A 27,500-nucleotide genomic window follows, 5' to 3' on the forward strand; every position below is an offset into this window, starting at 1 on the left:
GCATCTGCAGGCCAGAATTGAGTCACGGCTACTTTTCTGCAAGGAGACCGGGAAGATGGATCTTTCAGGATTCAGTAGTATGTTTTTTTTAAGATCTTTAAGGAATGAGAACACTTTCCAAAAAAAAACAAATCCGTGATCAAAACTCTGTGGGTTAAAGGCGATCTATATGAAAAGCCCATGAGGTGTTTTTAATGACATCTAATAAATTTTGCATTGCTATGAAACACTAAAGTGATTATATTATTGAAACAATATGGCTTAACAGAGAAGAAGAGTTGTAAAAAACAACTGAGCAGCTGAGATGGTAATAAGCAGATGATTATGAGAACTGACACTCGCCTTTCGACACCATCTTTATCAATGTAGGAGGTTATGTAGAAACCTCGAGGAATCTCACTAAGGACACCTTCAAATTGCATAGACAGCAAATAAGCTTTGCCCTGGCGAAGTCGGCGTTGTAGTTGCAGTGTGTACTGTTCTCGTACTTTATCATATTTCTCATGACGAATCGGATGAGACCTTCGGCGTTTGTTTAGAGTAGACACCTATGATGAAAAGAGACAACGCAGACTGTTCTTAATTGCACTGTCTGTCAGTTTACCAGGTCTCTCTAAAACTAAATACAATGAATACCTGCTTACTTTGTACACGTTTATCATGATTAAAAAGGGGCGGGAAGATTAACTCGACTCTTAGAGTTCTTTATATGCATCCTTATCTGGAACATCTTAATTCGATTAAAGTATATTTATAAATAGGCCAATAATTAATAGGCATTGAGACCTTATGATGTCATTCAACAAACATGAGGAAGAAACCCCCACAATTGCAGTTTGAAAAAAAAAAAAAAGTTAAGACTGGATGCAAAAAATGGAAGTAAATGGGAACGGAAATATAGTAGAAGGCTAAGAATTCAGTGCGGCTAAAGGCCGAGGGGATACCCTACAGAATGACTTTTAAAACAAGGTCTAAATATGTTATTTAGACCTTGTTTTAAGTAATATATACTTTATGCACCACGAGAGGGACTCTAATAATAATAATAATAATAATAAAAATAATTCATGAAGAATTATAACTGTATATCATTTTATTCAATTGAAATCACTTAGTGTACAAATAATAATAATAATAATAATAATAATAATAATAATAATGATAATAATAATAATAATAATAATAATAATAACACAACTAATGATATTTCATGGAGAATTATGTATATCATTTCATTCAGCTGAAAATACTCATTGTGCATAAAATAATAATAATAATAATAATAATAATAATAATAATAATAATAATAATAATAATAATAATAATAATAATAATAATAATAATAATAATACTTCATGAAGAATTATAACTAAATATTATTTTATTTATTTGAAATTACTTAGTATGCAAATAGTAATAATAATAATAATAATAATAATAATAATAATAATAATAATAATAATAATAATAATAATAATAGCTCGTGACTAACCTTTGCTGTGTTATTTTTCACCACTAGGTCTGCCAAATGCAATATAATTCTGGAAGTTGGCTTAACAACTTCCAGCTCCACTTCGATATAGCCCTGGAAAGTGTCGCTTTCGTTAAGAAAGGGCTGTATCTTGACGACGTAGTGAACCGGATGGAGAGTCGTTGGTAATCGGATGTTGGTCCATTCACTGCTATTGGACCGATTCCCCTGATAAGTTACATGAAGGAATTTGAAAACGAGACACTTGTGTAATCAGGGATTTACAATGCGATATGCAAGATTAAATTTAAGATTTGTAAAGAGACGGTGAGTCTAAAATATGAATGGATGGTATACAAGGTATATGTAGGGTAAACAACAACAAATGCAACTATTTCTAGTCTAGTGCAGGACAAAGGCCTCAGATATGCTATTTTCCTTGTTGGGGCCCCTGGGCTTATAGTATCCTGTTTTTCCAACTATGGTTATAGTTTAGCAATAAATGATAATAATAATGATAATAATAATAATAATAATAATAATAATAATAATAATAATGACTGGGGTTTGGACACTTTCATCACCACGCTGGTCGCTGTGGATTGGTGTTGGTGGGAGACTTTAGTATGATCACTCACAGCAACCCGACATAGTATGGGTAACCCTCACTAGTACAGTTTTGCTAATCATGACGATGCACAGACCCTTTCACCACGTTAAGGTATCCCAATTCAGAAAGGGTATAGGGTTAAGCACACCTTATACTACACTTTTTCAACATCGGTTGAAAGATTGGGCTTATGAAATTCATGCCAGTTCGAATAAGAATAAATGCCTCAGAATAATTTCGCTTATTTGAAATCTTTTACTTATCAATGAAGAAACTGGTTATTTCTAATTTATAAATCATATCTATAAGACTAGTTTTTGGAAGCAATCATTTATTAGATAAGGTGACTTAGTATCAGTAAGGGCTTTCCCTTCTGAAAAAATTGTTAATGTAACCGTTGGATTGATGGTTTCAAATCTCTTCATGTTAATTATTTCGAAAGTGAAATTAACACTAAGAATGGAATAGTTTCTTATCATTGAAAGTTGAACAATAAACGATTATAAAATTGTCTGTATTATTCAAGTTCATAATTAGATGGAAAATACCAAGCTTATATAAATTTTCACATCATTCTAAGAAATATGAAATTTTATTTGGAATATAGGCACTTATTGAAAATTTCCAAAGCGAAATTCAGAAATGGTAAAAAAAAAAAAATTTTCCAAAATGCATTAAACTACAGGCTTATCTAGAAAATGGGCTAGAGACACACTTTATAATCGCTCATACATTGAATGAATAAACAATTAGAGGTATTTTTACCAGAATTTATGTCATATATACTTCACATAACAATCGTCCAGAACTTTTTAGACGGAAATAGATATATTAACAAAAACATTTAGAACACAAAGTAAGATCTATTTACCTTTCTCGAGTAGACTGTTGAGAAAATCACGGACGTTACACACAGAAGAAATATCGAAGTCATTTGGTAGTTCAATGGGCTGCTGCTTGTCATTGACTAGAGGTTAACCTAAGGGAATACAAAAATAAAGATAATCTATAGCCTACCTGTTAATTACTTTTGACACATTCAGTGACAAAGCAAAATATGATAATTCCATTGTGATTGATTTCGTTCCCTCGCTGTGTATATTCGTGATTTATAACGGAACTGGTCCCTTTCTTTCATGTTTGTTTCTCGCGTTTGTAAATTTAAGGATTTATTAATATATACAGTATATTTGTTACATCTTATGCTATTTTTCATTAAGGATTTAGTGTATATATCTGCTATGTTTTACGCTATTTTTGACACCGTGGGGATCTTCTTTATGATTTTGTGTATTGTTTTTAGTATAAATCAGTCTCTAATAGTGATTAAAAAAAATATTCCAAGAAAGACCTCAGAAAATACGTTAGATAAAACTAAATGAAACCATCTATAGCATAGTCATGGTCCTTAAACTAAGATGTGCTCCAAGGTTCAGGACAGCCAAGAGAGATGTTGCCTCAAAATAAAAGCATTTCTCTGCCTCTAATAAGCGTTAGTTATAAATGGTGGTAATTTAAGAGCAATATTCATGACGCGATTCTCTTTAACACCAAGTAATATGTTTCTGGAATTGAGTGACAAACTGAACATTTCAAATTACATTGACCGTTATAGCTAATTTCCCCAATGTTCAAAAGTTGTTTTGAATCACATTATCTGGCAACGTTCTCCGTGCCGCTCTCTGCATCCCTGAGCAAACCACCGAGCCAGTTCTAGATCAGCTACTTCCGGGACATTTCTCAGCTGGACCTACTTTTTCAGTTAACTTTCTTTATTTGTATTTGATTATGACTACTCCATTTTCCTTCTGCGTTCAAGTTACTCGCAAGTAAAGAGGAATTTCGACAACAGGTCCCCATAATTTGCAGATGGCATGACCACAGAAAAGGTATATAAGACTTTGGGATTCCCTCTAATCACAATAAAACGGCAATTATCCCTCACTGGATACGACTAATATTTCCTTTGCCTACACATACACAGAATTAGCGTACCTATATAAACCAATAGTCTGGCCTATTCCTTACCCATTCTCCTTTTTCTTCATACACCTGATAACACTAAGATAACAAAAATTCTTGTTCACTCAAGGGGTTAACTAGTGACTTGTAATGGTTTAGTGGCTACCTTCTACTTGGTAGGGGTAGAAGAGGCTCTTTAGCTACGGTAAGCAGCCTATCTAGAAGGACAATCCAAAATCAAACAATTGTTCTCTAGTTTTGGGTAGAGTTTTCCTGCTTGAGGGTACACTCAGGTACACCAGGGTTGTAGCTTAGCTTTTTTATGTCTTGTTGCTATGAGAATAGGTGTGTTATAGCGTGTGGTATGCTGAATCACATGTGTGCTACGGTTATGAATGTAATTGTGGTTTTCTTATGATAAGGAACATGGCAGAAGTCGTCTTTTCGTTTATGTGATCTGTTAATTACGATACTCGACTATTGAACCTCATCTCAACTTGTAAATAACTATTCACGTGCAATCAATCATAGAAAATAGGATCATCCTCGATCCATGCATCGATTAAATCATTTTTTGGTTGATAGGAAAGATGTGTGAAAGAAGAACGAGGTCAGTTAGTTAGCTAACCATGGTAGCAAGCGCGGATCCAGCTAGTTCGAGAAGGGGAGTCGGAAAACATAACCAAAGCAGCTGACGCTATTTAAAGCTATTCTAGAGCTATTTTTCATATATTTGAAACCATTTTCTCCTTATAACTGAATTCATAAGGTGAATAGGCATAATGCAACAACAACATCCGATAAAATATATAAAACATTTCAGCAGTAGGCCTAATCTTTACAATTACTTTTAGTACAGGACTATACTGTACATTCCAGGAAACCTCATCAGTTTATTATCTCTGAGCTATTTTTGTGATTATTACAGCACCTACAGTACATCCTTCTGTTCAACTATCCATCAATAGCAATTCTCGATTCGTCGAGTTATAGTTAGTCTCTCCACTTCTTCCAACTTGATTCATATCAGAAACACAATCTCTCAATTCTAGCTCATATATAATGAATTTTACCACTTAGGAATGTATGTGCGTGAGAGAGAGAGAGAGAGAGAGAGAGATGATTTCAATCTTCCACATCTCTTTTACTACATTCTTCTTATAGCAACTATTGAACGGAAGATATTGATTATTGTTTAAGTTTTATCAGTTTAAAGGTATTTTTAAATCCAAGCTTTATATCATAAAAACTTTTTAATTTCTTAATTAGACATTATTACCCGAAAAAAAGCCTAGATCTTATTTCTTTAAAGATTTACTTATTTTTCCGTTTTCAACATATCTACTGTACTATTCTTGTTTTATATAAACAACAAAGACACCATACTAGTTACCTCGCAAATTAAAACCTCAGCTTTGTTTGAAACACATTTTACATTTAGGCCCGGTAAACTTATTGAACAATTATAGAATTATGGGGTTTTTCATGCCACGTAGATTACAAGTGATATTGAACAAAAATCGTAGCAATCAAATTACATTATAATCGCATAAAAAATTTCAGATACTGAACAAAGCGAAAGCTAACCAATAAAGCAGCCTTATCAGAGTTTTCTCAAAATTTATCTTACTCCCTCAAAAATTTTATTGTCACTTGCTAAGTGTTTTAACACATGGTTTAATCTCCTTGAAAAAAAAAAGATGATATCGAATTAAATTCAGCAAATAAACAAAAACACTTTTTTGGGCTCAAGCCATGACGTGCTGATGGAAGATTCCTTCAGTAGCTTCCTAAGGGTATATTTGACTACAGTAGATATTCTCAGAGAATTAAACTAAAGGTTTCACAGAATTCTAACTTCTGGCGCGAGTACCCATAAGGTTTCCCTTTAGGATATCGTATGCTAACAGGGGACGTATGCTTGACACGCCACATAACTATCTGCACCCCACATAGCGTTTACGCTTCGAGGGGGTAGAGTGGCAATTATGGGAGGAGCCGTTCCAAAAACTCTCCTCCTACGCTACTGTTATGGTACCTAGCGATGTAAACAAACGGCTGCCATATTGGCCGACGTCACATCCGTCCGCGCCAAATCCATTCCACATTCTGTAGCGCATCCTAGGAGTTGTGTTTTCCCAGCTTTCGCTTATTTACTGCATCATGTCGCAATCTTCGGCCTCGCCTTCTTCTGGAAAGTTGAGTACCATATTCTTGTATTGTTTAAATAAGCTCCAGCCGTAAAGTAACGATTACTTTTTCTTAAATCTTGTGTTTTGTGGCGGAGCTGTGCCTTCACCGGAGGCGTCATGTTGAGACGCTGTTGCTCGCCCAGCATGCTTTATTTAGTTAGCCAGAGCAACGTTCCCAGTCCCTTAACTAATGATTATATTAGTTAGTCTTCATTGCTAGGAATTAGTTATATTATGCTGTTGGTATTCGACTTCGGCAATCATGTTAGCCGAACCCTAAGCTAGCCTGCTGGCCTAGCCCCTAGGCAAGATGCCTAAGTGTTCATGTTTACTTTTTGCATGATATGATAGTGTTCCTAGTGTTATGAGTGAAATGAAGATTCAGGCATTATACATACAAGATTCAGTGATTGCATACATGATTTTTCGCCTTCGGGGAAGTATATAGGGGTTTCGATATTGGTAGTCGTCTCCCTGGCATCAAACCTATGCTAGGGCTCTTATATGCTTCCTCATTCCCCCCCCTCACAGGTTACCTATCTAGGTAATCCCCTCCCTCTGAGGTAGCCTAGGCTACACCCTATCCTCCCTATCCTCGATACTGTCGTATAGGTTAGGCTACGAAATGAAGATTCAGGCATTATACATACAAGATTCAGTGATTGCATACATGATTTTTCGCCTTCGGGGAAGTACATAGGGGTTTCGATAATGGTAGTCGTCTCCCTGGCACCAAACCCATGCTAGGGCTCTTATATGCTTCCTCATCCCCCCCCTCAGGTTACCTATCTAGGTAATCTCCTCCCTCTGAGGTAGCCTAGGCTACACCCTATCCTCCCTATCCTCGATACTGTCGTATAGGTTAGGCTACGACCCTTCTGCCCCTTCTTCTGGCCATAGATGTGCGCTTTGAGTTTGGGACAGACCCTCAGAGTATCAGTCATTTGCCTCCATCCCTCCTTTAGGGGAATGTACTCTCCTTCTGGTCCTTTGGAGAACGAAGGGTGAGGGCTTAGCCCTGCCCCTAGTCCACACTTGGTTGGGTTACGGCCCCTCCTCCCTGTGGCCTAGCGACTTGTCCTTCCCCTGCCTTTCCTGGCCTGGGAGACAGGTTCTCCTAGCCTAGGTTAGGCACCCAATGGGGATTCTGCTTCATTATAGTTCAGGACAGGACACCAGTGCTGTACCTACTCTGGGCTATCCTACCCTAGGCTGGAGAATGTACTCTTCTGGCCTAGACAGGCTAGCCCTGATCAGAATCCCCTTCCATGGGGTATGCAATGGGGGACTTCGGCCCCTCCTGCACCCCCTTCCTCTTGGGACCCTCTCCCCCTCCCTACTCTATCCCTTTGTGTTGGCCTGCCATCACACCCCTGTCCGCCGGCCTTCATTCCCGCCGTGTGCCGGCGACCTGTAGGCCCGGCCCGGTCCCCTCGTTGGCTAGTCCGTTCTGCTACCTTTCCCACTTATAGTCGATCTATGGGGTTGCCATTGCTGGTCGGTTTGCCGGCGGAGGACCTCCCCCTCTTGAGTGTTCCTCGGCCCTCCCTTGGGCCGCCACCGGCAACCTAGCCGCCGCCGGCAACTAGCCACCGGATGAAAGACCTCACCCCTCCTTTCATATGAACACTCCTTCCAGAGGCAGAAGGGTTTGGGTACTGAGTTACCCTTTCCCCCCTTCCCCCTCCTATCTTTCTCTCTCTCTGTCAGTGCTGATCCACTGCCGCCCCCCCTCTCCCGGGGCCTGCCGGCAGTAACTCCGACTTCCTACCTGTCTCATCGGATGCAGACATTGTAAGTATATCACTGCCGACTTGCCGCCGCGGGGAGGGGGGGGGGGAATGCCGCCGGCCTGCCAGCGCCCATCCACTACCAGTACCATTGTCATGTCAGTATCCTTGTTGGTATACCGCTGCCGGTTGCCTGCCAGCTGTCGGAGCCGCCGGCACGCCGGTGATCTGCCATCACCTTATAGCATCACCATTTCTCCTTGCCACTTAGACTGCTGGCTTGGAAGGGTTCCTTTCTGATGGAGATCCGCCGGCGCCGGTCGGACCCTGGCATGCCGCCGGGCTGCCGGCGACACTCAGGTACATTATAGTGGACAGTCACTCCTTACTCCTGCTAGCCTGGTGCCAGCAGGGATTATTGTGCAGCTATGGATAATAGCCAGTACTCTTATGGTATTGAGATACCCTAAACTGAAAACTATTGTGTATAGTTGTACAGTAAATAATCTTCCAGCATATTCTGTGCATCCATGTGCAGTCTTTTGCCGGGACCTATCCTATAGAAGAGGGTTTCGCATACCCCTCCTTCTCAATTAACTGAATGAACTCGGTTTTTCCCTCCCATCGTTCCTAATTCTCTGTAAGAAGACTAAGCTTGGCTCATCCCCCACGGGTGTTCCTCTTCCTCCCAGGGCATACTCAGCCCTCTGGAATTAGTTACGTTGAGAGGTCACGGCAATGGACTAGGCTGGATACACAAGTATGTGTCTTCCCTACCTTCCTTTCTAGCTTAACTATCCTAAGCTTATACATGGAATCTTATATTATAAATAATTAAACTTAGTTCTAATCTAAGATTGAATTAAGTCACTTTCGTATTAACTTCAAGTACTCATAGCCTCTTTCTTTTACAGGAGGAGTTGGTGAAGTGTGAGAGCGCCTTCTGCAGCGTTCGTCGCCCGGACTTTTATGGTCACCGGGCATGCCGATCCCACGCCGGCTGTTCCACCTTAAAAGGGAACCTTCGCTATTGGGACCCGCAGGTCTGCACCATGTGTAAGAAACTGCTGGATGAGGCGTTCGACAACCCTCCGTCTACGGAGGTTAGGGACAAGGCCCGAGAGACCCTGCACAAGTTGGTGCGTGGCTTTCAAAAGAACGCCACGGGACCCTATCTCCCAAGCGAGAGGATGAGAGCCATGCTCTTTCCCAAAGCATCTGCGGATGCCGTCATCCCCAAGGACGAGATCCCGTGCGTCCAACTAACGGTCGAGCCTTATGTCTCGACCGCCCTCCGACAGTGCCACATTAACGAGGTGGAGAGGATGTCGGAGGTCTCCGACGACACCGAGAGGACCCTCATGGAAGGGGTCAGGAGGAAGAAGAGGACCTTTGTGAAGTCCCCGAATTCTGAGGGCGAGATTGCCCGTACACCCTATGTGATTTCCGTTGCGACCTCGGAGCCAATTCCTTCCACATCGGCCACCCCAGTACCCGCCCCAGCAAGTTCCCAGGATACCCTCCAGGTCTTGATGGCATTCCTGGATGAAAAGCTCCGCCAGGGGCAGGAAAACATCAGGAAGGAGATACTGGGCTTGAAAAAGGCGCCCAAGGAGATCTCCGTCAAGGATCTCCCCGAGTGCTTGGTGACGAACCCCTGGTGGCATGCAAAATTTATGCCTATCACCACTGGACGTATCGTGATTAACGCTAAGCTAGGTGCCGTTCCCCTTGAAGAGGTGGAATTCTACCCTAGCTTCGAGGCCTATCCGGACTGCTTCGTCCGTCTGAAGTCTGAGCCATCCTCCAAGGAGGAGACCGAGCCGAAGGAGGTAATCATGCTAGAGCACTCCAAGACTCAGGCTCTGCTGGCCAACTGCCTCAAGAGCAGTGGCTACACCAATTCAAAGGTGCCAGCCCTAAGCAAGAAACACCCGTCATTTCTTGCTTCCCCTACCATGGTCTTCCCCTTTGTTGAAAAGGCCTTGACGGCTGTGTTAAAGGCGGTGGAGGAGAACAACCCCTGCCCTACATTGGAGGAATGTAGGCCTCTCTCCCTCGCCCTACCCGCGGACAATAAGAGCTGGAAGGACATCCAGCTAACTTTCTCGGTTGGGAAGCTGGAACCTGACGTCGCCAGACGTCAGTTCAACGAGAACCTTCCCAAGCTCACGGATTACCTCCTCCATCGGGAATTGGACACAAAAGAGAGGCTGGCTGCCTCTCTGTCTCTTCAGGTGGTCCTTGAGACAATGTCCTCCGATACTCGGTTCTACATGGTCCTCACGAAGACCCACCTCGCCACCTTGTTGAAGGACCTATATAGCTTCGTCAAGGTTCGGAGGGCATGTAGAGAATTCGTGTTTGCGGACGCAACCGTTAGACACGAACCCCGGAAACTGATCTCCTTGAACATCTGGGGCAAATATCTCTTTCCCGGGGATCTGGTGAAAGAGATTGTGGACAGAGCCTCCACTGAGAATAGGAACCTTCTCAATAAGTGGGTCTTGTCGTGCAAAAGGAAGTCTTCTCAGGATAAGGGTCCCCAGCCTAAGAAGAAACCTAACAAGTCACGCCCCCAACAGTATCAGGCTAAACGCCAGTTTCCAGTTCCCGCTACTCCTCAATTAGTGGCTCAACAGACCTTTCAATTGGTCCCTCAGCCGGTGGTGCCCCAATCACCAGTTTTCACCCCAGCCTACGAAAGGCAGACCACTACCTTTCTCCCCAAAGGTAGAGGCTCCGGCAGAGACTCCTCTGGACATCCTTCCAGAGGGAAAGGAGGAAAAGGAGAAGGCGGCCGAGGTGGTAAGCCCTCGGGAAACCAGAAGCAATGAAGTGCTTCCGGTGGGAGGACGACTCCGCCACTTTCAGGATCGCTGGACCTTCGATCCTTGGGCCACAGCTTCGTCAAGAAAGGACTGGGCTGGAGCTGGATATCACCTCCACCAGTCTCTCATCATTTCTTCCAACGATCAACCACCATTCTGGAAGAATATGTTTGAGAACTCTTGAACAAGAAGGTGATCAAGAGAGTAAAGTCCATCAGGTTCCAGGGAAGGCTATTCTGCGTTCCCAAGAAGGACTCAGACAAACTCAGAGTCATTCTAGACTTATTCCCTCTCAACAAGTTCATTGTGAACAACAAGTTCAAGATGCTGACCCTTCAACATATAAGGGCACTACTGACTCACAAGGCTTACACGGTCTCCATAGACCTGGCGGATGCCTACTGGCACGTTCCAATGAATCATCAAGCTTCCTCCTACCTAGGATTCAGGCTTCAAAGAAGACAATACGCCTTCAGGGCCATGCCCTTCGGCCTCAACGTGGCCCCAAGAATCTTCACGAAGCTCGCAGACACGATCGTCCAACAGCTACGTCTTCAAGACCTCCAAGTGATGGCCTACCTGGACGATTGGCTGATCTGGGCGACATCGCCAGAAGAATGCTTGCGTGCCTGCAAAAAGGTGACCCAGTTCCTGGAACATCTGGATTTCAAAATCAAGACCAAAAAGTCTCGACTGTCTCCAGCTCAGAAGTTTCAGTGGTTGGGAATCCACTGGGATCTTCAGTCACACCGTCTTTCCCTCCCTCTGAAGAAAAGGAAGGAAATATTGGGATCTGTCAAGAGACTTCTAAAATCCAAATGGATCTCAAGACGACAACAGGAACGAGTACTCGGCTCTCTACAGTTCGCCTCAGTGACAGACCCAGTCTGGAGACGAAACGCATCCATCGCTCGAAGAGATCTCAAGAGACCCCTACCAACCAGGCTTCGTTCACTCCTAAAACCCTGGTCGGAGACAAAGAACCCAAGAAGATCCATTCCTCTCCAACCACCACCTCCGTCGATCACCATCCACACGGATGCCTCACTGGAAGGGTGGGGGGTTCACTCCCACCAACGTCAGGTTCAAGGAACATGGTCTCCCCTATTCAAGAAGTTTCACATCAACATCTTGGAGGCCATGGCGGTTCTTCTCACCTTGAAGAAACTGTTCCCTCGTCCCTCGATCCACATCCGCATCACCCTGGACAGCACCGTGGTGGTCAGATGTCTCAACCGTCAGGGCTCACGATCGCCCCATCTCAACCGGGTGCTATTACCCATCTTCCGCATTGCGGACAGGAAGAGATGGCACCTCTCGGCAGTTCAGTTACAAGGATTCCGCAACGTGACGGCGGACACTCTATCACAGACAAGCCCGATAGAGTCGGAATGGTCCCTAGACGCAAGATCATTCTCCTTCATCTCCCATCAGGTCCCGGAACTGCATATCGACCTCTTCGCGACGAGCGACAACAACCAACTTCCTCTTTATGTGGCTCCATACGAGGACCCCAAGGCGGAACTGGACTGGACTGGAACAGGTGGACCAAGATTTACCTGTTCCTTCCAACCAACCTTCTGCTGAAAGTCCTCACCAAGCTGAGAACCTTCAAGGGAACGGCAGCCCTAGTGGCTCCCAAATGGCCGAGGAGCAATTGGTTCCCTCTCATCCTGGAACTGAAGCCCAAGCTAATTCCCCTGCCGGACCCAGTTCTCTCCCAGCAGGTTCAGAAGTCAACTGTCTTCGCTTCATTAAGGAAAACCCGAGACCTTCATCTCATGATTTTCTCTCAATAGCTGTGAAGAAAAGATTTGGAATATCGAAGAAGTGCTTAGACCTCCTAGAGGAATACAAAACAAAGTCTACCAGAAGGCAATACGAGTCTTCCTGGAAGAAGTGGGTGTCCTTTGTCAAGGCAAAGAATCCTTCGGAAATCTCTATGGATTTTTGTATGTCCTTCTTCATTCACCTTCATGGACAAGGCCTAGCAGCCAACACGATTTCCACTTGTAAATCGGCCTTGACCAGACCATTACTCTATGCCTTCCAGGTTGATCTGTCCAACGAAATCTTTAACAAAATTCCGAAAGCATGTGCTAGACTCCGTCCAGCACCCCCACCAAGACCTATCTCCTGGTCTCTCGACAAGGTGCTTCAATTTGCCTCTAGCCTGGACAATGAATCTTGCCCTCTGAAAGACCTGACCCAAAAAGTGATTTTCCTTTTCACTCTCGCTTCGGGAGTGCGGGTCAGTGAAATAGTGACCTTATCTAGAGAGGAGGGCCAGATACAGTTCGCCGAGACAGGGGAACTTACCCTCTTCCCTAACCCAACGTTTCTGGCAAAGAATGAGCTCCCAACGAAGAGGTGGGGCCCTTGGAGAATCTGCCCTCTGAAGGAAGATGTCTCTCTATGCCCAGTAGAGAGTCTTGAGGTCTATCTTCGTAGAACTTCAGACTTTGGCAGACGACAACTCTTCAAAGGCGAAACGTCGGGAAGTGATTTGTCACTCAAACAATTATGGGCGAAGATCAGCTATTTTATTCACAGAGTGGATCCTGACAGTACACCCGCTGGTCATGATCTAGAAAAGTCGCCTCTTCCCTTAATTTTTTCCAGAGCCTCCGATCCTTCACAGGCTGGAAATCCTGTTCTTCAAACACTATGCGAAGCAGGTGCAAGAACTCAAACAGTTGGTAGTAGCCGCAGGTAGTGTACTAAAACCTGCTGCTTAACGCTGCGAAGGACAGTGAGTTATTCGGGACACTAACTCAACGGGTGCCTGGGTTGACCCTTGTGCGATACATAGTGTTTTAAGTGCCACTCAGTGTCACTAGAGACTGTTCCTCCTTATGGTGAAGTGACATAGAATTGTACACGTGTGCCACATGTTTATTGGACATGAAGTGTATTTCAGATGTCAAAGACTTTCCAGTTCCACCGGAACTTACGTGTGTTGTGGCAAGATATTCTTTTCAGATTTCACACCTTCGTCTTTGACAATCTCCAGCCTATGTCTATATCCAAATATTCTTATGTTAAATAAGTTGTCATCTTATTTCATTTTTATTGCGAAATTCTCCCAAATAAATTGAAATTTCGCTATCAAATGCGTCTTATTTTGCCCTATTATATCCAAATATACTACTGTTTTAGTGTTTTAATTATCTTAATTTTATCAGCATTATAATTCATCTCATTATACTGCTCCTTGTAGAGATACTCACCTAAGAAATGTGATATTTTTGTTCCCACAAAAAGTACTTATCTCTCAGGACATGTCTATGAGACCGAAAAGTCCCTCGTCCAAGGCTGAGTCCTCTCCCACAGGTGACCTCAAGATCTTCCTACGTCCAATTAGGATTTCCCTGCCAGGGGGGCAGGAAGCCATGTCATAGCTTATACCATTGGGAGTGACATGTAACAGAGATATCACGGTCTCTATGGTCATTAGATCAAAGAAATATCGTTTGGAAGTCAAAGGCACTATTGAATTGGGGAAAACACCCACGATACACTAATTCTCTGGTACACTTCCATCAGCACGTCATGGCTTAAGCCCAAAAAACGGATTTTGAGCGGAGCGAAAAATATATTTTTGGATGAGATAGACGCGTCCAAAACTCTCTATTCTGACCTGTCAAGCCCCTCCCTTTCTTATTGTATCTTGGAGGCTGGCGAATACGCCGGGTGGAATGGATGTGGTGCGGACGGATGTGACGTCGGCCAATATGGCGGCCGTTTGCTTACATCGCTAGGTACCATAACAGTAGCGTAGGAGGAGAGTTTTTGGAACGGCTCCTCCCATAATTGCCACTCTACCCCCTCGAAGCGTAAACGCTATGTGGGGTGCAGATAGCTATGTGGCGTGTCAAGCATACGTCCCCTGTTAGTATACGATATCCTAAAGGGAAACCTTATGGGTACTCGCGCCAGAAGTTAGAATTCTGTGAAACCCTTAGTTTAATTCTCTGGGAATATCTACTGTAGTCAAACATACCCTTAGGATGCTACTGAAGGAACCTTCCATCAGGACGTCATGGCTATCTCACCCAAAAGTAGATTTTTCACGTTAATTTACCATCAGGAATATGCACACCAACAGATCACGAATAAACATAAAAAACCGGATGATACTGAGATTTACATTTGACGTTCATATATACATATACCAGGGGAGATGGAGGGCGTGGTTAAAATTTACTGCAGTATTAAATCGAAGATAATTTGTTTTTATCGATTGTATTAGCATAATAGAATATTGGGCGTAATATGTATATACATACACACACATATATATATATATATATATATATATATATGTGTGTGTGTGTGTGTGTGTGTGTGTATGGAGATTTCATAGCAGTAAAACTCAACGAAGTTTACACAAAATATTTGCCAGAATACTCTATACCTACGGCTTGGAAAAACATTATCATTGTCCTAATTCAAAAATAAAGGGAGACACAAAAAATTTGAAGATTACCGCCCAATAAGTTTACTCTCAGTAATATGTAAAATATTTACAAAGATCATAGTAGGCCGAATGGAAAGACAGCTAGACTTTAATCAACCAAGAGAGCCGGCAGGCTTTAGAAATGGGTATTCAACAACTGTCCATATCCATGTAATTAACCAGCTAATGGAAAAATCAACAAAGTATGACATACCACCATGTATGGTATTTTTAAACTATCAAAAAGCTTACGATTCTTTGAAAAACTTCAGCAGTAATCAAAGCCCTTCAAAGACAAGGGATAAATGAATCTTATGCTAGAACACTTAGATATATATATATATATATATATATATATATATATATATATATATATATATATATATATATATATATATATATATATATATATAAGGGAAGTACAATAACCTTAAATCAACATAAAAGATAGTGTAAGTTCTGACCGAGAAAGGAGTTAGACAGGGACACCACGTCTCTCTTAAATTATTCATAGCATGCCTAGAAGAAGCTTTTTTAAGAATTTAGATTGGGAAATGTAGGAATTAACATTAAGGGGGAATATTTTAACAACTTAAGATTTACAGATGATATAGTCACATTTAATGCAGCATGGTAGTAATTGCAAAAGATGACAGTGGATTTGAATAGGGAATGAAGAAAAATATGACTGAAAATGAAAATAAGTTAAACTAAGACAACGATCAATGAAAATGCAGAGGCAACAAATAAGGGTAATGGAAGAACCTCCAAAGATAATTAATGAATATACGTACTAATGTTTCCTAAGGACATGAGACAACAATCAAAAGAAGAATAAGCTTAGGATGGAGAGCTTTTGATAAACAAAATGAGATTATGAAATGTAGAATGCCACTTTCTCTAAATGGAAAAATACTTAATCATATGGTCCTAGCAGTAATAACTTATGTATCAGAAACTTAGAGTCTTACAAAAGTCTTGGAACATAAGCTATTTACAACTCAGAGTGTTTTGGAAAGAAACCCAGCCACCGAGGGGGTGGGGAGGCAAAGCTCGGGTAAATTGGGAGGGTTGGCGGCAGGAAAGGCATCCGGCAATGAAAAATTGGCTAAAACAAATATGGCCAGTGAAAATTGTGAAAATAAAGAGTAATAGTTACTTATATGTAAGTGTAATTAGTGTTTATTTACCATAGTGTTAAAGTGTCAACTTTTTTCAATAATTGTCAAAATTAGATATTTTCATAAATTAATTTCTAATGAAACAAGTGTTTGTATTATTCTTGAAGTGTCTTTTTGTCGTAAGTCTAAGATCTAGTTCAGATTTATATTTTGAATCATTTAATTTTGGTGTTTATTTTTATTTGTTATATTTCTATAGAACATAATTATATAAATATATATATATATATATATATATATATATATATATATATATATATGTATGTATATATATATATATATATATATATATATATATATATATACATACATATATATATATATATATATATATATATATATATATATATATATATTTATATATCTATAAAGTGTGTATCATTTCGATCATCCATAATTTTTTCAGTGCCTTTCTCGTATCCCTGACTAAGAACCGAAGTAAGAGGTTGATTTAAGAATAGTTCCCGTTAAAAGTTAAGTACTCACCCATTTTTGTTTTGAGTGTAAAATAAAGATACCTTTAGATAATTAAGTGTTTATATATATTAACGTCTGGGAGTTGCGTATTATTCTGAGTGCTCGGAGGTATTCTCGTGTGTATCAGACTTATATAATATAATTCAGGTGAGCTTTGAAGCTCTGGAGTTTACGATATATATATATATATATATATATATATATATATATATATATATATATATATATATATATGTATGTATTTATATATATGTATATATATATACATATATATACATACATACATATATATATATATATATATATATATATATATATACATATATATATATATATATATATATATATATATATATATATATATATATATATAAAATATTGAAGACAAACCCCCCTGATTCAAATTTATAATCTATCTCCATGGTAGTAATACATATGAGGTTATATCCGGATCTTCTACATTAGAAATTTTTTGGAGGATTATAAAAAGTTTGCCATTGTATTTCTAGGAACCTCTCTCTCTCTTTCTCTCTCTCTCTCTCTCTCTCTCTCTCTCTCTCTCTCTCTCTCTCTCTCTCTCTCTCTCTCTGTTTAGGTTGATTTTATTTTTAGTTAAAACCTATGTAATCTACACTGACGCTTACTATAACTAAATTCAAGTGTAACAGTTTCATAAAGTAACCTTCATCTCTTCATAGAGAACTAATGCAATTAACATTAATATGTCTGGGTATGACTATAGTCTACATCTAGAAAAAGATATTCTACTCAATTCCCCATTACTTTGACTTTGATAAAATATACTTTGGAAACTGATATGCAATTATTCTTGATACTGATATAGAATGACGATTAATTATTTTGTGATTATCTTAATGATACACATCACATCAAAGAATACGAGTAAAATGTTCATTAAAATGTTCTGTCCTTTCCCTAAAATAAAACCTTGATCTATTTCTAAGCGACAACTGCAGAATTGAAAGAAATTATGTTTAAAAAATGAATGAAGTTCGTTTCATCACTAACCATAATTCTCTCTTTATATATATATATATATATATATATATATATATATATATATATATATATATATATATATATATATATATATATGTATATATACATATATAAATCACTCAAAGCCTATAACATCTGACCGGCCGGGTTTCGAACCCTGGTCCAGGATACTTGTATGCCAGTGACCTTACCACTTAGCCACGTGGATAAATGGTAAGGTCACTGTCATACAAGTATCCTGGAGCAGGGTTCGAAACCCCGCCGGTCAGATACTATAGTCTTTGAGTTATTTCGCCTGAGGCTCTGACCCCGAGGTCGTTAAAAGAATCCAGACTTTAATGTATTAATATATATGGCTCATTTGAAATATATACATATATATATGTATATATATGGATCTATATATATACAGTATATATATATATATATATATATATATATATATATATATATATATATATATATATATACTGTATATGTTGCAATGACTCTGCCTAAGAAATAACTCAAGATTATTTTAGCTAATTCCCACGCTGTTGCACTTACCCTTGTCTATTGTCATGATAAATGGTTTAGAAATTTTCAACAAAGGCCTATTCATGATATTATCCCTAAACACAGGACTTTCATGCATTCAGCCACAAATAGTTTATCATTTCAAATTAACTATGGGTCAAGAACATACTGTGGCCATAACAGGGATTTTTTTTTTTCTAAACGGCTATTTATGAGTCAATACAATAAGAAAACAAACTCAAACCACGTGTCCATTGATGGGGATAAGACTTCACATTAACCCTACTATACATATTTGTGATTAAAATGGGTTTGACACTAATTCTCGGGAATATTTTGAATCATAAATGGTTTTTGACTTTTGAGTAAGAGGGCCGTCGTAGGAAAAATCATATAAAAAAAAGATTAACTTAATTGAATGATGAAACCTAAAAATAAAGATAACTAACAGAATAAATATTTTTTTACTAATATGCCGAGTTTAATAACCTTTTTTTTCTAAATCCTAAATTTAAGTCTCTCTTTTTTCTTTTTTTTTCTGGAAAACCCCAAGTTTTATTAAAGCCCCAAGTTTAATAGTCAAGCTTTTTTTCTTGAAACCCTCAAGTTTAACAGTCAAACTTTTTTTTTTTCTTGAAAAACGGGGGGTCGTGATCCCCCGCAACCACCCTTCCTGGATCTGCTAGTGGGTAGGGAATAGTTTGGAAAGTTAAGTATTAGTAAGAGTAATGTAAAGTGTGGTTTAGCCATAATTTCATTTATTACTATTATTATTACTAGCTAAGCTACAACCCTAGTTGGAAAAGCAAGATACTATAAGCCCAAGGGCTCCAACAGGGAAAAATAGTCCAGTGATAAAAGAAATAAGAAAATAAATAAACTATATAAGAAGTAATGATTCAACTACCCGATTAGGTAAATCATTCCACAACTTGGTCACAGTTGGAATGAAACTTCTAGAGCCTCATGATGGAGGCGTGACTGTCAGAATTTACTGCATGCTTAGTATTACGAATAGGATGGAACTGTCCAGGAAGATCTAATTGTAAAGGATGGTCAGAATGATAAGAGAAAGACCTTATGCAACATACATAATGAACTAATTGAACGATGGTGCCAGATCAGGAATAAGAAATTTAATAAACCGTAAGTTCCTGTCCAACAAATTAAGATGAGAATCAGCAGCTGAAGGCCAGACAGGAGAACAATGCTCGAAACAAGGTAGAATGGAAGCATTAAAACACTTCTTCCGAATAGATTGATCACCAAAAATCTTAAAAGACTTTCTCAATAAGCCATTTTTTTTTTTTTTTTTTTGTGCAATTGAAGAAGGCACAGGCCTAATGTGTTTCTCAAAAGTAAATTTGCCGTCGAGAATCACACATAAAATCTTAAAAAATTCATACAAAGTTAAAGAAACATTATTAATGCTGAGATCCGGATGTCGAGGAGCGCCTGTCTTTGACCTACTTACAATCATACTTTGAGTTTTGTTAGTATTCAACTTCATACCTCATAACTTGCACCATGCACTAATTATAGCTAGATCTCTATGAAGGGATTCAGCAACCCCAGATCTACATTCGATATTATGATACATTTTTCTTTTTTTATAGTCTTAAGTTAATTTATTTACAAAAATTGCTTATTTTTCTTTTACTTTTTGTTTTCGGGTATTCTTGGCTACGGGCGTAGTATTTTTTATACTGTGTATTTTGCAAAAAGAGAGAGTTGGAGAGACCTGAGGGTCTCTGTACTGAGGCTTGTACTTCTCGTGTTGATTGATGCTGTGTTTCTAAATATAACAAAACGCAGTTGACTGAAAGTGTAAAGTTTCGTCCATCCAATCGCAAGATAAATCTGTAGTTAGGTCAAGGACGCATTTGCTTGTTCCCTCTCCAATGAAATCGTTTTCCCAGTTAAGACCTCAGTCAGTGATGGATCGTCTCCTTTAGTCAACCTATTGAAAACATGAATCTTATTTATTTATATGTTTATTCACTCCTTTCGCGGTAATTACTTGCTTTATGAAAACGCTTTTAGTAGTCTTTTGTGTATTTCTTTGGAGCGTTCACTACACAAGGTAGGAATATCTGCTTGTTTGCTCTTGCAGAACTACAACCAACAATCATCAGTTGAGTTCTAGGTGGCTGTATCTCTAGCGTTGAAAGTTTTAATGATGTCACCGTAAGGTAAAACATATTTACTTTTCGTTAGGTTAGTTAATAAATACCCAGAGAATTCATAAAACATCTAGATTACGGCACAGATTAATTTTCTGGATAATTTACACAGAACATAGTTGGTAATAGGAATGAAATTTGTTGAATTGCTAAAAACAATTAAGATATTGTATGAATTTTCTGCTGCGTAAAAGAGATTTATTTTTATTTTTGAGAAAACATTGGTGTCGTAATCTGTTGGAGTAGCTACTTCTAACCAAACCCAACGGAGCGTATTTGTGTTTTCCTTAAGTCAAATTGACAGTAACGGCTATGGAATTATATTGCATCAAAATTTCTTAGACCAAAGCAAATGGTATAGAATTTGGACCTCGTTGGCCCAGAGAATAAAGCCAAGTTAACCTTCCACTTGAAGAACCTCACTTTAGACTTGATTAGTATTGTCAAGGACTACAAGTAACGCTAAGCCTCATTGCACCTGCAACCAACAGTAGCCTGCAATTTACACTAGACATTTGCGTATACTTTAATATACACAAATAGCAATTTTGAAAATGTAATTGATGGAGTGTGTGACAGTCTTAAACAACAGAATCATAAAACAATAAAATGCAACTATAAGCATGTGGTTGGCAAAGAGGTCACTGGCCTTTACAAAGTAGCTGGTCACATAACAAGGTGCAATTTGTCCGAGATTTGAGGAGAGAAATAAAATATGTTTTGTTCTCTTGTTGTAACGTTACCTAGAACATCTAATATCCCAATTGACAAAATTTCAGTTATAAGATTTGATTAGAAATATTAGGATAGGGGTGTTTTCTAGAGCTAATTTCATGATTTATGAGTCATTATGAGGGTTTTATAAACATTACTATTATGACAATTTTAATTCTACGAATTAAAAGTGATTAACAATGTTGTAAGTGTACCAAGCTCTCGAATCAGTTTCATTTCATTATCAACAATATTATGACGTGTTCAAATACTGTAAATACGGCCACCTAAGTGTGATTAGTTTACCATAACGTGTCACACCGTCATTACTCTACGTTTGAAATTGGATTTCTCCGTTTGATTTTGGCGGTTTCCTCTCGTACACACATTTTCTTCATTTTTCTTTTCCTTCACTTTCATTCGCTTGAAATTCTCTTCGAAAACGTTCAGACAGTATCATCCGTTTGCTGTTATCTCTATCTGAATAGCATTCCTTTCAAGGACATTCGGTACGTGGTACACTCGATCTTTCACTGCTTTCCGTCAACGTATGCATATAACTTCTCTGGTGAATCGTCAGAATTCTATTCTTATGAGTACATATAGAAATGAGACTGACCTTTCTTTGAGAAGACGGGATAAGGAACATCAATATAAGTTATTGTCTGGAGCGTGACGATGTACCCTACTCAGGCTCCCCCTCACTACTGAGGCCATTTAGGGATTAGGTGAGTGACATACTCTCTCTCTCTCTCTCTCTCTCTCTCTCTCTCTCTCTCTCTCTCTCTCTCTCTCTCTCTCTCTCTCTCTCTTCAATGATGACACTTGAGAAGAAGGGTATGATACCAACCTTGTTGCATCTTTGTAGTTGTTTGTATATGATCGTTAATGGTGTTTACGGTATGTTTTTTCACTAGTCAAAATATTTTCGATTTGTCCAGTACTGTCACGTAAATTTTTATGACCATGACAAGTAAGTTCATTCATTGAGTCAACGACTAATAAAAAAATCAGGGTATATAGGTTATGGTATTACACATAATTTTGTTTGGGGGGGTGGCTGGGTTGGAGGTTTAGAGAGATGTTAACCTCTCGTTAACCTACATTCTACAAGCAACTGAGCATATCAGAACAGTATAGCTAAAAAAAAAATGAGCTTTTTCGAATGGAGGAAGGCTCATATTAATTTGCGCAGTTCGTCATAGTAGCCTTCTGCCAATTCGAAACATTATTTTCCTATTCAACCTCGTCTCTTGTTCTTGTTGTATCAACGCATATGAAATCACAATGAAGTCATGATAAAAATATACATCTCGGTTTATCAATGTATTTTCATATAGATTAGTGAAAATACAAGTTGATGCTCTTATATTTTTTTTTATTAACAAATAGGTTGAGACACGTGACTTCTACTAAAATTATAAACTTGAGTTCCAATGGCAAATTAAACTTTTATTAGTAATTTTCCAATTATCATCGTCATAACTCGTATTTCTCTAATGAAACCGAGTTTAATTATCTGTATCGTACTAAAAATAGCATCGTTTAATCTGTCTAGTCTATAATGTACGTCACCATCCCTGTAACACTAGATAGATCACCGCTGTTCGCTTGGCCATTCAGTCACCCCACTTAACCAGGGAGACTTAAGATTACTCATAGTAGTTTCCAGATTAGGCTTGGTGCAAAATTAATTGTTGTTAACTAAGGCTAATCTTTTCCCTTCCAAAATATAGATGATAATATTTAGAATTTATGAAGAGATTAAAACATTCAGTTGCTACCCTACGATTTCATCGTATCTATCTCAGGATAAGAAAAAAATGAAAAATAAAAAATAAATAGAAATTACCTACCGTGTTCATAAGTTTCGTATAATCTTTTGCCATTCTTTCGTGTATCAATGAAACGGGAGTTTTAATATAACACGATCTACAGATGAAAATTGAAAGCAAAAACAGAAAAGGAAATACTAGCCACGTAAGAAGAGAACCATCGTATCATCTTTCAGATTTTGCCTGACTGAGTTGGATGTATTCTCAGTGTATAAGATATATTTGCGACGCTTTAATACCAACATTGCCAAATAGTATTAGATCAATTTGGTGCAAGAGCTGAGGTCTGCCGTTTCTATATTTTTTGTAGGTAAGATGTGTATCTCTCTTCTCAATGCAAGATATAACATCTGTATAACCTTTACTAATGTTTGCCAGAAAGGACAATATCTGCAGAATACGAAGTGACCAAATGATGACAGAAGTTTCGGTAGTGACGTATGTCTAAGGTACACAGTTACATGTGCAAATGCTGTATGTTGTATATGGTCGTTTGAGACTTGTATGTTAAAAAATTGCTACGGAAAACACGATTGGCTAAGTAAGTATGGTGTATGATATTTACAGTCAAGAAGCATCACACATGCATATGTGCTTCGATTTGAAGCTAAGGTTTATCTCTCCAGTAAGGTTTGTAGAATGATAAAGTACATCAACATTGATCTTTTATTATGCCCAATTTATAATATAAGAACAGAGGCTATTATACTATTGCACTGTTTTATAAGAAATGCTTCAAAAATACAATATACCATTACAAGAGTAACTACAGAAGTAGATCTTCAGCAGTTTTAAACTTCATGAATTACAGTAATTTGGTAAATGAAAGAAAATGTCTTACTATCTCTATATTTTGACTTGACTAAACCAACAGTGATTATTGTTTCATTCGTTTCTGACAACTGATCTAAAAAAAAATCTGCTTTTCCTTGACGTTTAATTAACATTTCTTTTGTTTTTAATTAAATACAAATTTATTGAGCCCCAAACTCCATCCTCTTACAGAAAAGCTTTACACAAAATAACTAATGTAAGTTTTTCCGTACAAGACTTCGGTATACATGCATTTTTATGGGTAGATCGGGTTTAGAAATGTATAAACAAAGAAAGATTTGAAAACCAGAATAAAAAATAACCACAATATTTTTACGGAAAGTCTTTAAAAGCACGTTAAAACTGATAAGAAAACAAAGTTCTTGTTGAGGGGAACGGGTTCACAAGGCACCGAAAGGAACTGAGCAGTATATAATTTTAGCTTTTTTTCTAGTCGCCAATGAATGGCAGAGACAAGGGACTGTGACAATGCCCTAGCTAGCAGGACATTGTCATAGAGACTGGTTAGCGCCCAAGCCCCTCTCCACAGAAGCTATGAACCAGGGAGATCAGGCAATGGCTATTGATGACTCAGCAGGTATACCTATAGGCTCTCGAAACCCCCAATCCTTAGCTCACAAGGATGGTGAGATTATAGCCACTACAACAGACTATTGAGCTTGACCGGGATTCGAACCCCAGTCGGGCAAATCGCAAGCAGGGATGTTTCCAATGGGAAGTATCCATTATCCAATATCCAGATCATCGGATCTCAGCAAATAACCAGGCCGCATATTGTAAGGGTCTCGATAACCTGGAGTCATTCCAAATATCAATTGTGGTTATCATCATCACATGGACAATGGCGATTTGATTAATTATAGCAAGTCTTTAAATAGCTTGTTGTTGTCTCAAAGATACGAAGAGCATTGCGTGTTGAAAATCAGGTCTTCCTGAATTTTAGATGTAGGTAGAAATCATATTTTAGTAAAATTTAAGAGACTTACCGGTATGACAAAAAAGTCTCATTTGAAATATTTATATATAAGGCATCAATGCTAGTAAAATTGTGGCATTATGCGGGATTGCATAATAAATGGCATATTTAGAAAAATTATCTATAATGAGAAAGGTAATCCTTTATTTCTATTTGACTATTGCTACCGGTAATGTAGACTGATTTTTTCATCAAACTTGTTATTTCAAGGTATCTTTCAATTTATATTTTTGAAATTACTGACCATACTGCAATGAATTAGAACTATTCAAATTCAAGATTACAGTAAAATAATGAACACTATCCTTTGCAGACTGGTCATAGGGAAGCTTGAGTAGTCTTCGAAAAAGTTTTAAAACTCACTACAGTGAACAAGTTTTTTTTTAAAGAGAATCATAATATTTTTTCGCATTCTTCATTAAATCTTAATGTTGAGTAGAAGAGTATAAATATAAAATTGTACAAAAAGGAAGAGTTAATATCGTGATTTTGTATGTTGCACATTAAAATTTCATTGTTATAACTCTAAGACTTTATCTAAAGAAAAAAAAATTTAATGTAAAATATAAAAAAAATGAATTAGGCTAACATTAACTAGTTATTTTGAATTTGTTTTTATCTTAATTGGCTTCAAGAACATACGAAAATAAATCATAGTTTTCAGCTTCTATTGTACAGTATACCAAAATCAGTATCTTAGAGTAGAAAGAACGTTATAGAGACTGCTTATTAAGGCCTTTCACCAACAGTAAATGAAGACAGGTATTATAGAATATGGTATACATTACAACTTGCATAATAGTATTTTCTTTAGAGTTCTGGTATTGTCATTATTCATAAATCATCTAATACGAATTAAGAAAGTTCACTGGAGTCTTTATCACAAGGAACGGTATGAAATTGGCGATAGCCTATGAAGTTTTTTTAAGTAACCGATTCTAAAAATGTTTTCAAATATCATGACATCTCGTTCGTTGAAATAAGGCTGTAGATCTAGCCTACGTTGATACCCATGGCAAGGGGTCCTGAAAAACTAATTTTCCACGTATCATCTCACAATAGTTCCCAAAATAAAGGTCAAGCCAATTGTATACTGCATAGATTTAAAATGGTTATGAAAATAGTATTCACTCCAGATAAGTACCTAGCATCTCTCTCTCTCTCTCTCTCTCTCTCTCTCTCTCTCTCTCTCTCTCTCTCTCTCTCTCTCTCTCTCTCTCTCTCTCTCTCTCTTATACATAATGCTTTATTGAACCAGATCAGAAGAAAACCCTTGTGTTCTCAGCCAGTTTACTATATGCTCATAATTGTTGTCCATCCATGCTATATTCAACCTGGTAGTTTCTATGGCTTGCTCAACCGCTCGGTTGGCCGTCAAGAGATTACCAGCGTAATCTTCTTGGAACTGCAGTAACTGAAATAGATAGAATGTTATTGGAGAATTCGTTTTAAAGCCATTATTCATATTAATATACAAAAATAAATGTTTGAGTATTTCCTTTCTTGTTTTTTATTATGCCGCCGAGAGAGGTTGTTATGGTCATCAAATTACTTTATTCCTCCTCACTTAAGCTGTATAACAATGGCTTCCCATCTAGAAGAATTATATTCATTTCTTGAAGGAGTCAGTGAAGTACTCGGTTCAGGCAATACTTTTAAAACTTCGTGGTAAATCAGGTAGTTGGTAAACTCCCCTGATAAACTACAGTAATATGATTGCCAAAGTTCTATGATAAGGATTAAAAACAAATTTTCTTGATGTCCGATTGATATTCCAAGTTGGTTAATATATCGATATAAAGACTTTATTTCCCTTTAAATCTTGCTGAAATTATTCTTGGAAATTTGTAAGCAAAGTTTTCCTCAAGTGATTTAAGGAAAATTTTTGTGTTCATGAATTTTACTACGATTATTTTGTGTCAATTTAGGAGTGTTTGGCATTTGTTAATAGTATCATTTCTATGAATACCGAATAAGCTATTATGTTATAATCATAAATCTGTCAAATGATATGAAACTTAGTTTTCTAGTGTATTTTTTTTTAAAGTGTACCAAATTTGTACGTATTTTCACATCTTCGATACTTAAAATACAAAGATTCTTTTCTCACAGCAAATACCCAGATTAAAACTTAATATTTGGTTTTATTCAATACAGGGAACTTTGTACAGTGTTTGAAGAAGTTTCAAATCTCACCTCTTTTAGCTTCTGTTCTGTGTTGAATTTCTTGGTAACAGCTGCTACAACTCTTGGCAAACCAAAGAATGCTGTGCCGATACTGCAAAGGAAGCTAGAGTTACACAATAGATTACTATTGTTGGGGTTTTACTGTAACTGAAAGCATCATTATCATCTCTATTTGAAGTATTAGCGATACGATGGTCAGCTATCATATGAACAGTGTACTGTATTGACCCACACATAGAATGTGGATAATGTAAGTTTAACAATTTCAATCTTATCAAAAGTGTATAAGAGATTTTTGAGTTACGGACCTCAACACAAGGAA

The 27,500-nt window shown here is 38.2% G+C and overlaps 2 protein-coding genes across 4 annotated transcripts in view; both read right to left on the reverse strand.

The window, feature by feature from the left end:
• The window catches only part of LOC137657124 (aminopeptidase N-like), a 44,587-nt gene extending 22,499 nt beyond the window's left edge, over window positions 1–22,088 (reverse strand). Inside the window, exons 1-5 of one of the 2 annotated variants that reach the window (XM_068391482.1) lie at window positions 21,966–22,088; window positions 2,953–3,060; window positions 1,493–1,699; window positions 343–548; window positions 1–36 (exon numbers count right to left, since the gene is read on the reverse strand). The exon at window positions 1–36 is cut by the window's left edge and continues 120 nt beyond it. In XM_068391482.1, coding sequence (XP_068247583.1) covers window positions 1–36; window positions 343–548; window positions 1,493–1,699; window positions 2,953–3,045 — 542 coding nt within the window. In that variant the 5' untranslated portion in view covers window positions 3,046–3,060; window positions 21,966–22,088. Of the gene's footprint in view, window positions 37–342; window positions 574–1,492; window positions 1,700–2,952; window positions 3,061–21,965 lie in introns of those variants that run through there. The other variant, XM_068391483.1, reaches the window with a different exon arrangement.
• A 1,772-nt stretch (window positions 22,089–23,860) lies between these two features.
• Window positions 23,861–27,500, reverse strand: part of LOC137657920 (aminopeptidase N-like) — a 17,851-nt gene continuing 14,211 nt past the window's right edge. For both annotated transcript variants that reach the window (XM_068392584.1, XM_068392585.1), the window contains exons 16-17: window positions 27,188–27,269; window positions 23,861–26,405 (exon numbers count right to left, since the gene is read on the reverse strand). In XM_068392584.1, coding sequence (XP_068248685.1) covers window positions 26,238–26,405; window positions 27,188–27,269 — 250 coding nt within the window. In that variant the 3' untranslated portion in view covers window positions 23,861–26,237. The remainder of the gene's footprint in view (window positions 26,406–27,187; window positions 27,270–27,500) is intronic.

The sequence above is a fragment of the Palaemon carinicauda genome, chromosome 18 (genome assembly GCF_036898095.1).
Source record: "Palaemon carinicauda isolate YSFRI2023 chromosome 18, ASM3689809v2, whole genome shotgun sequence".
Lineage (NCBI taxonomy): Eukaryota > Metazoa > Arthropoda > Malacostraca > Decapoda > Palaemonidae > Palaemon > Palaemon carinicauda.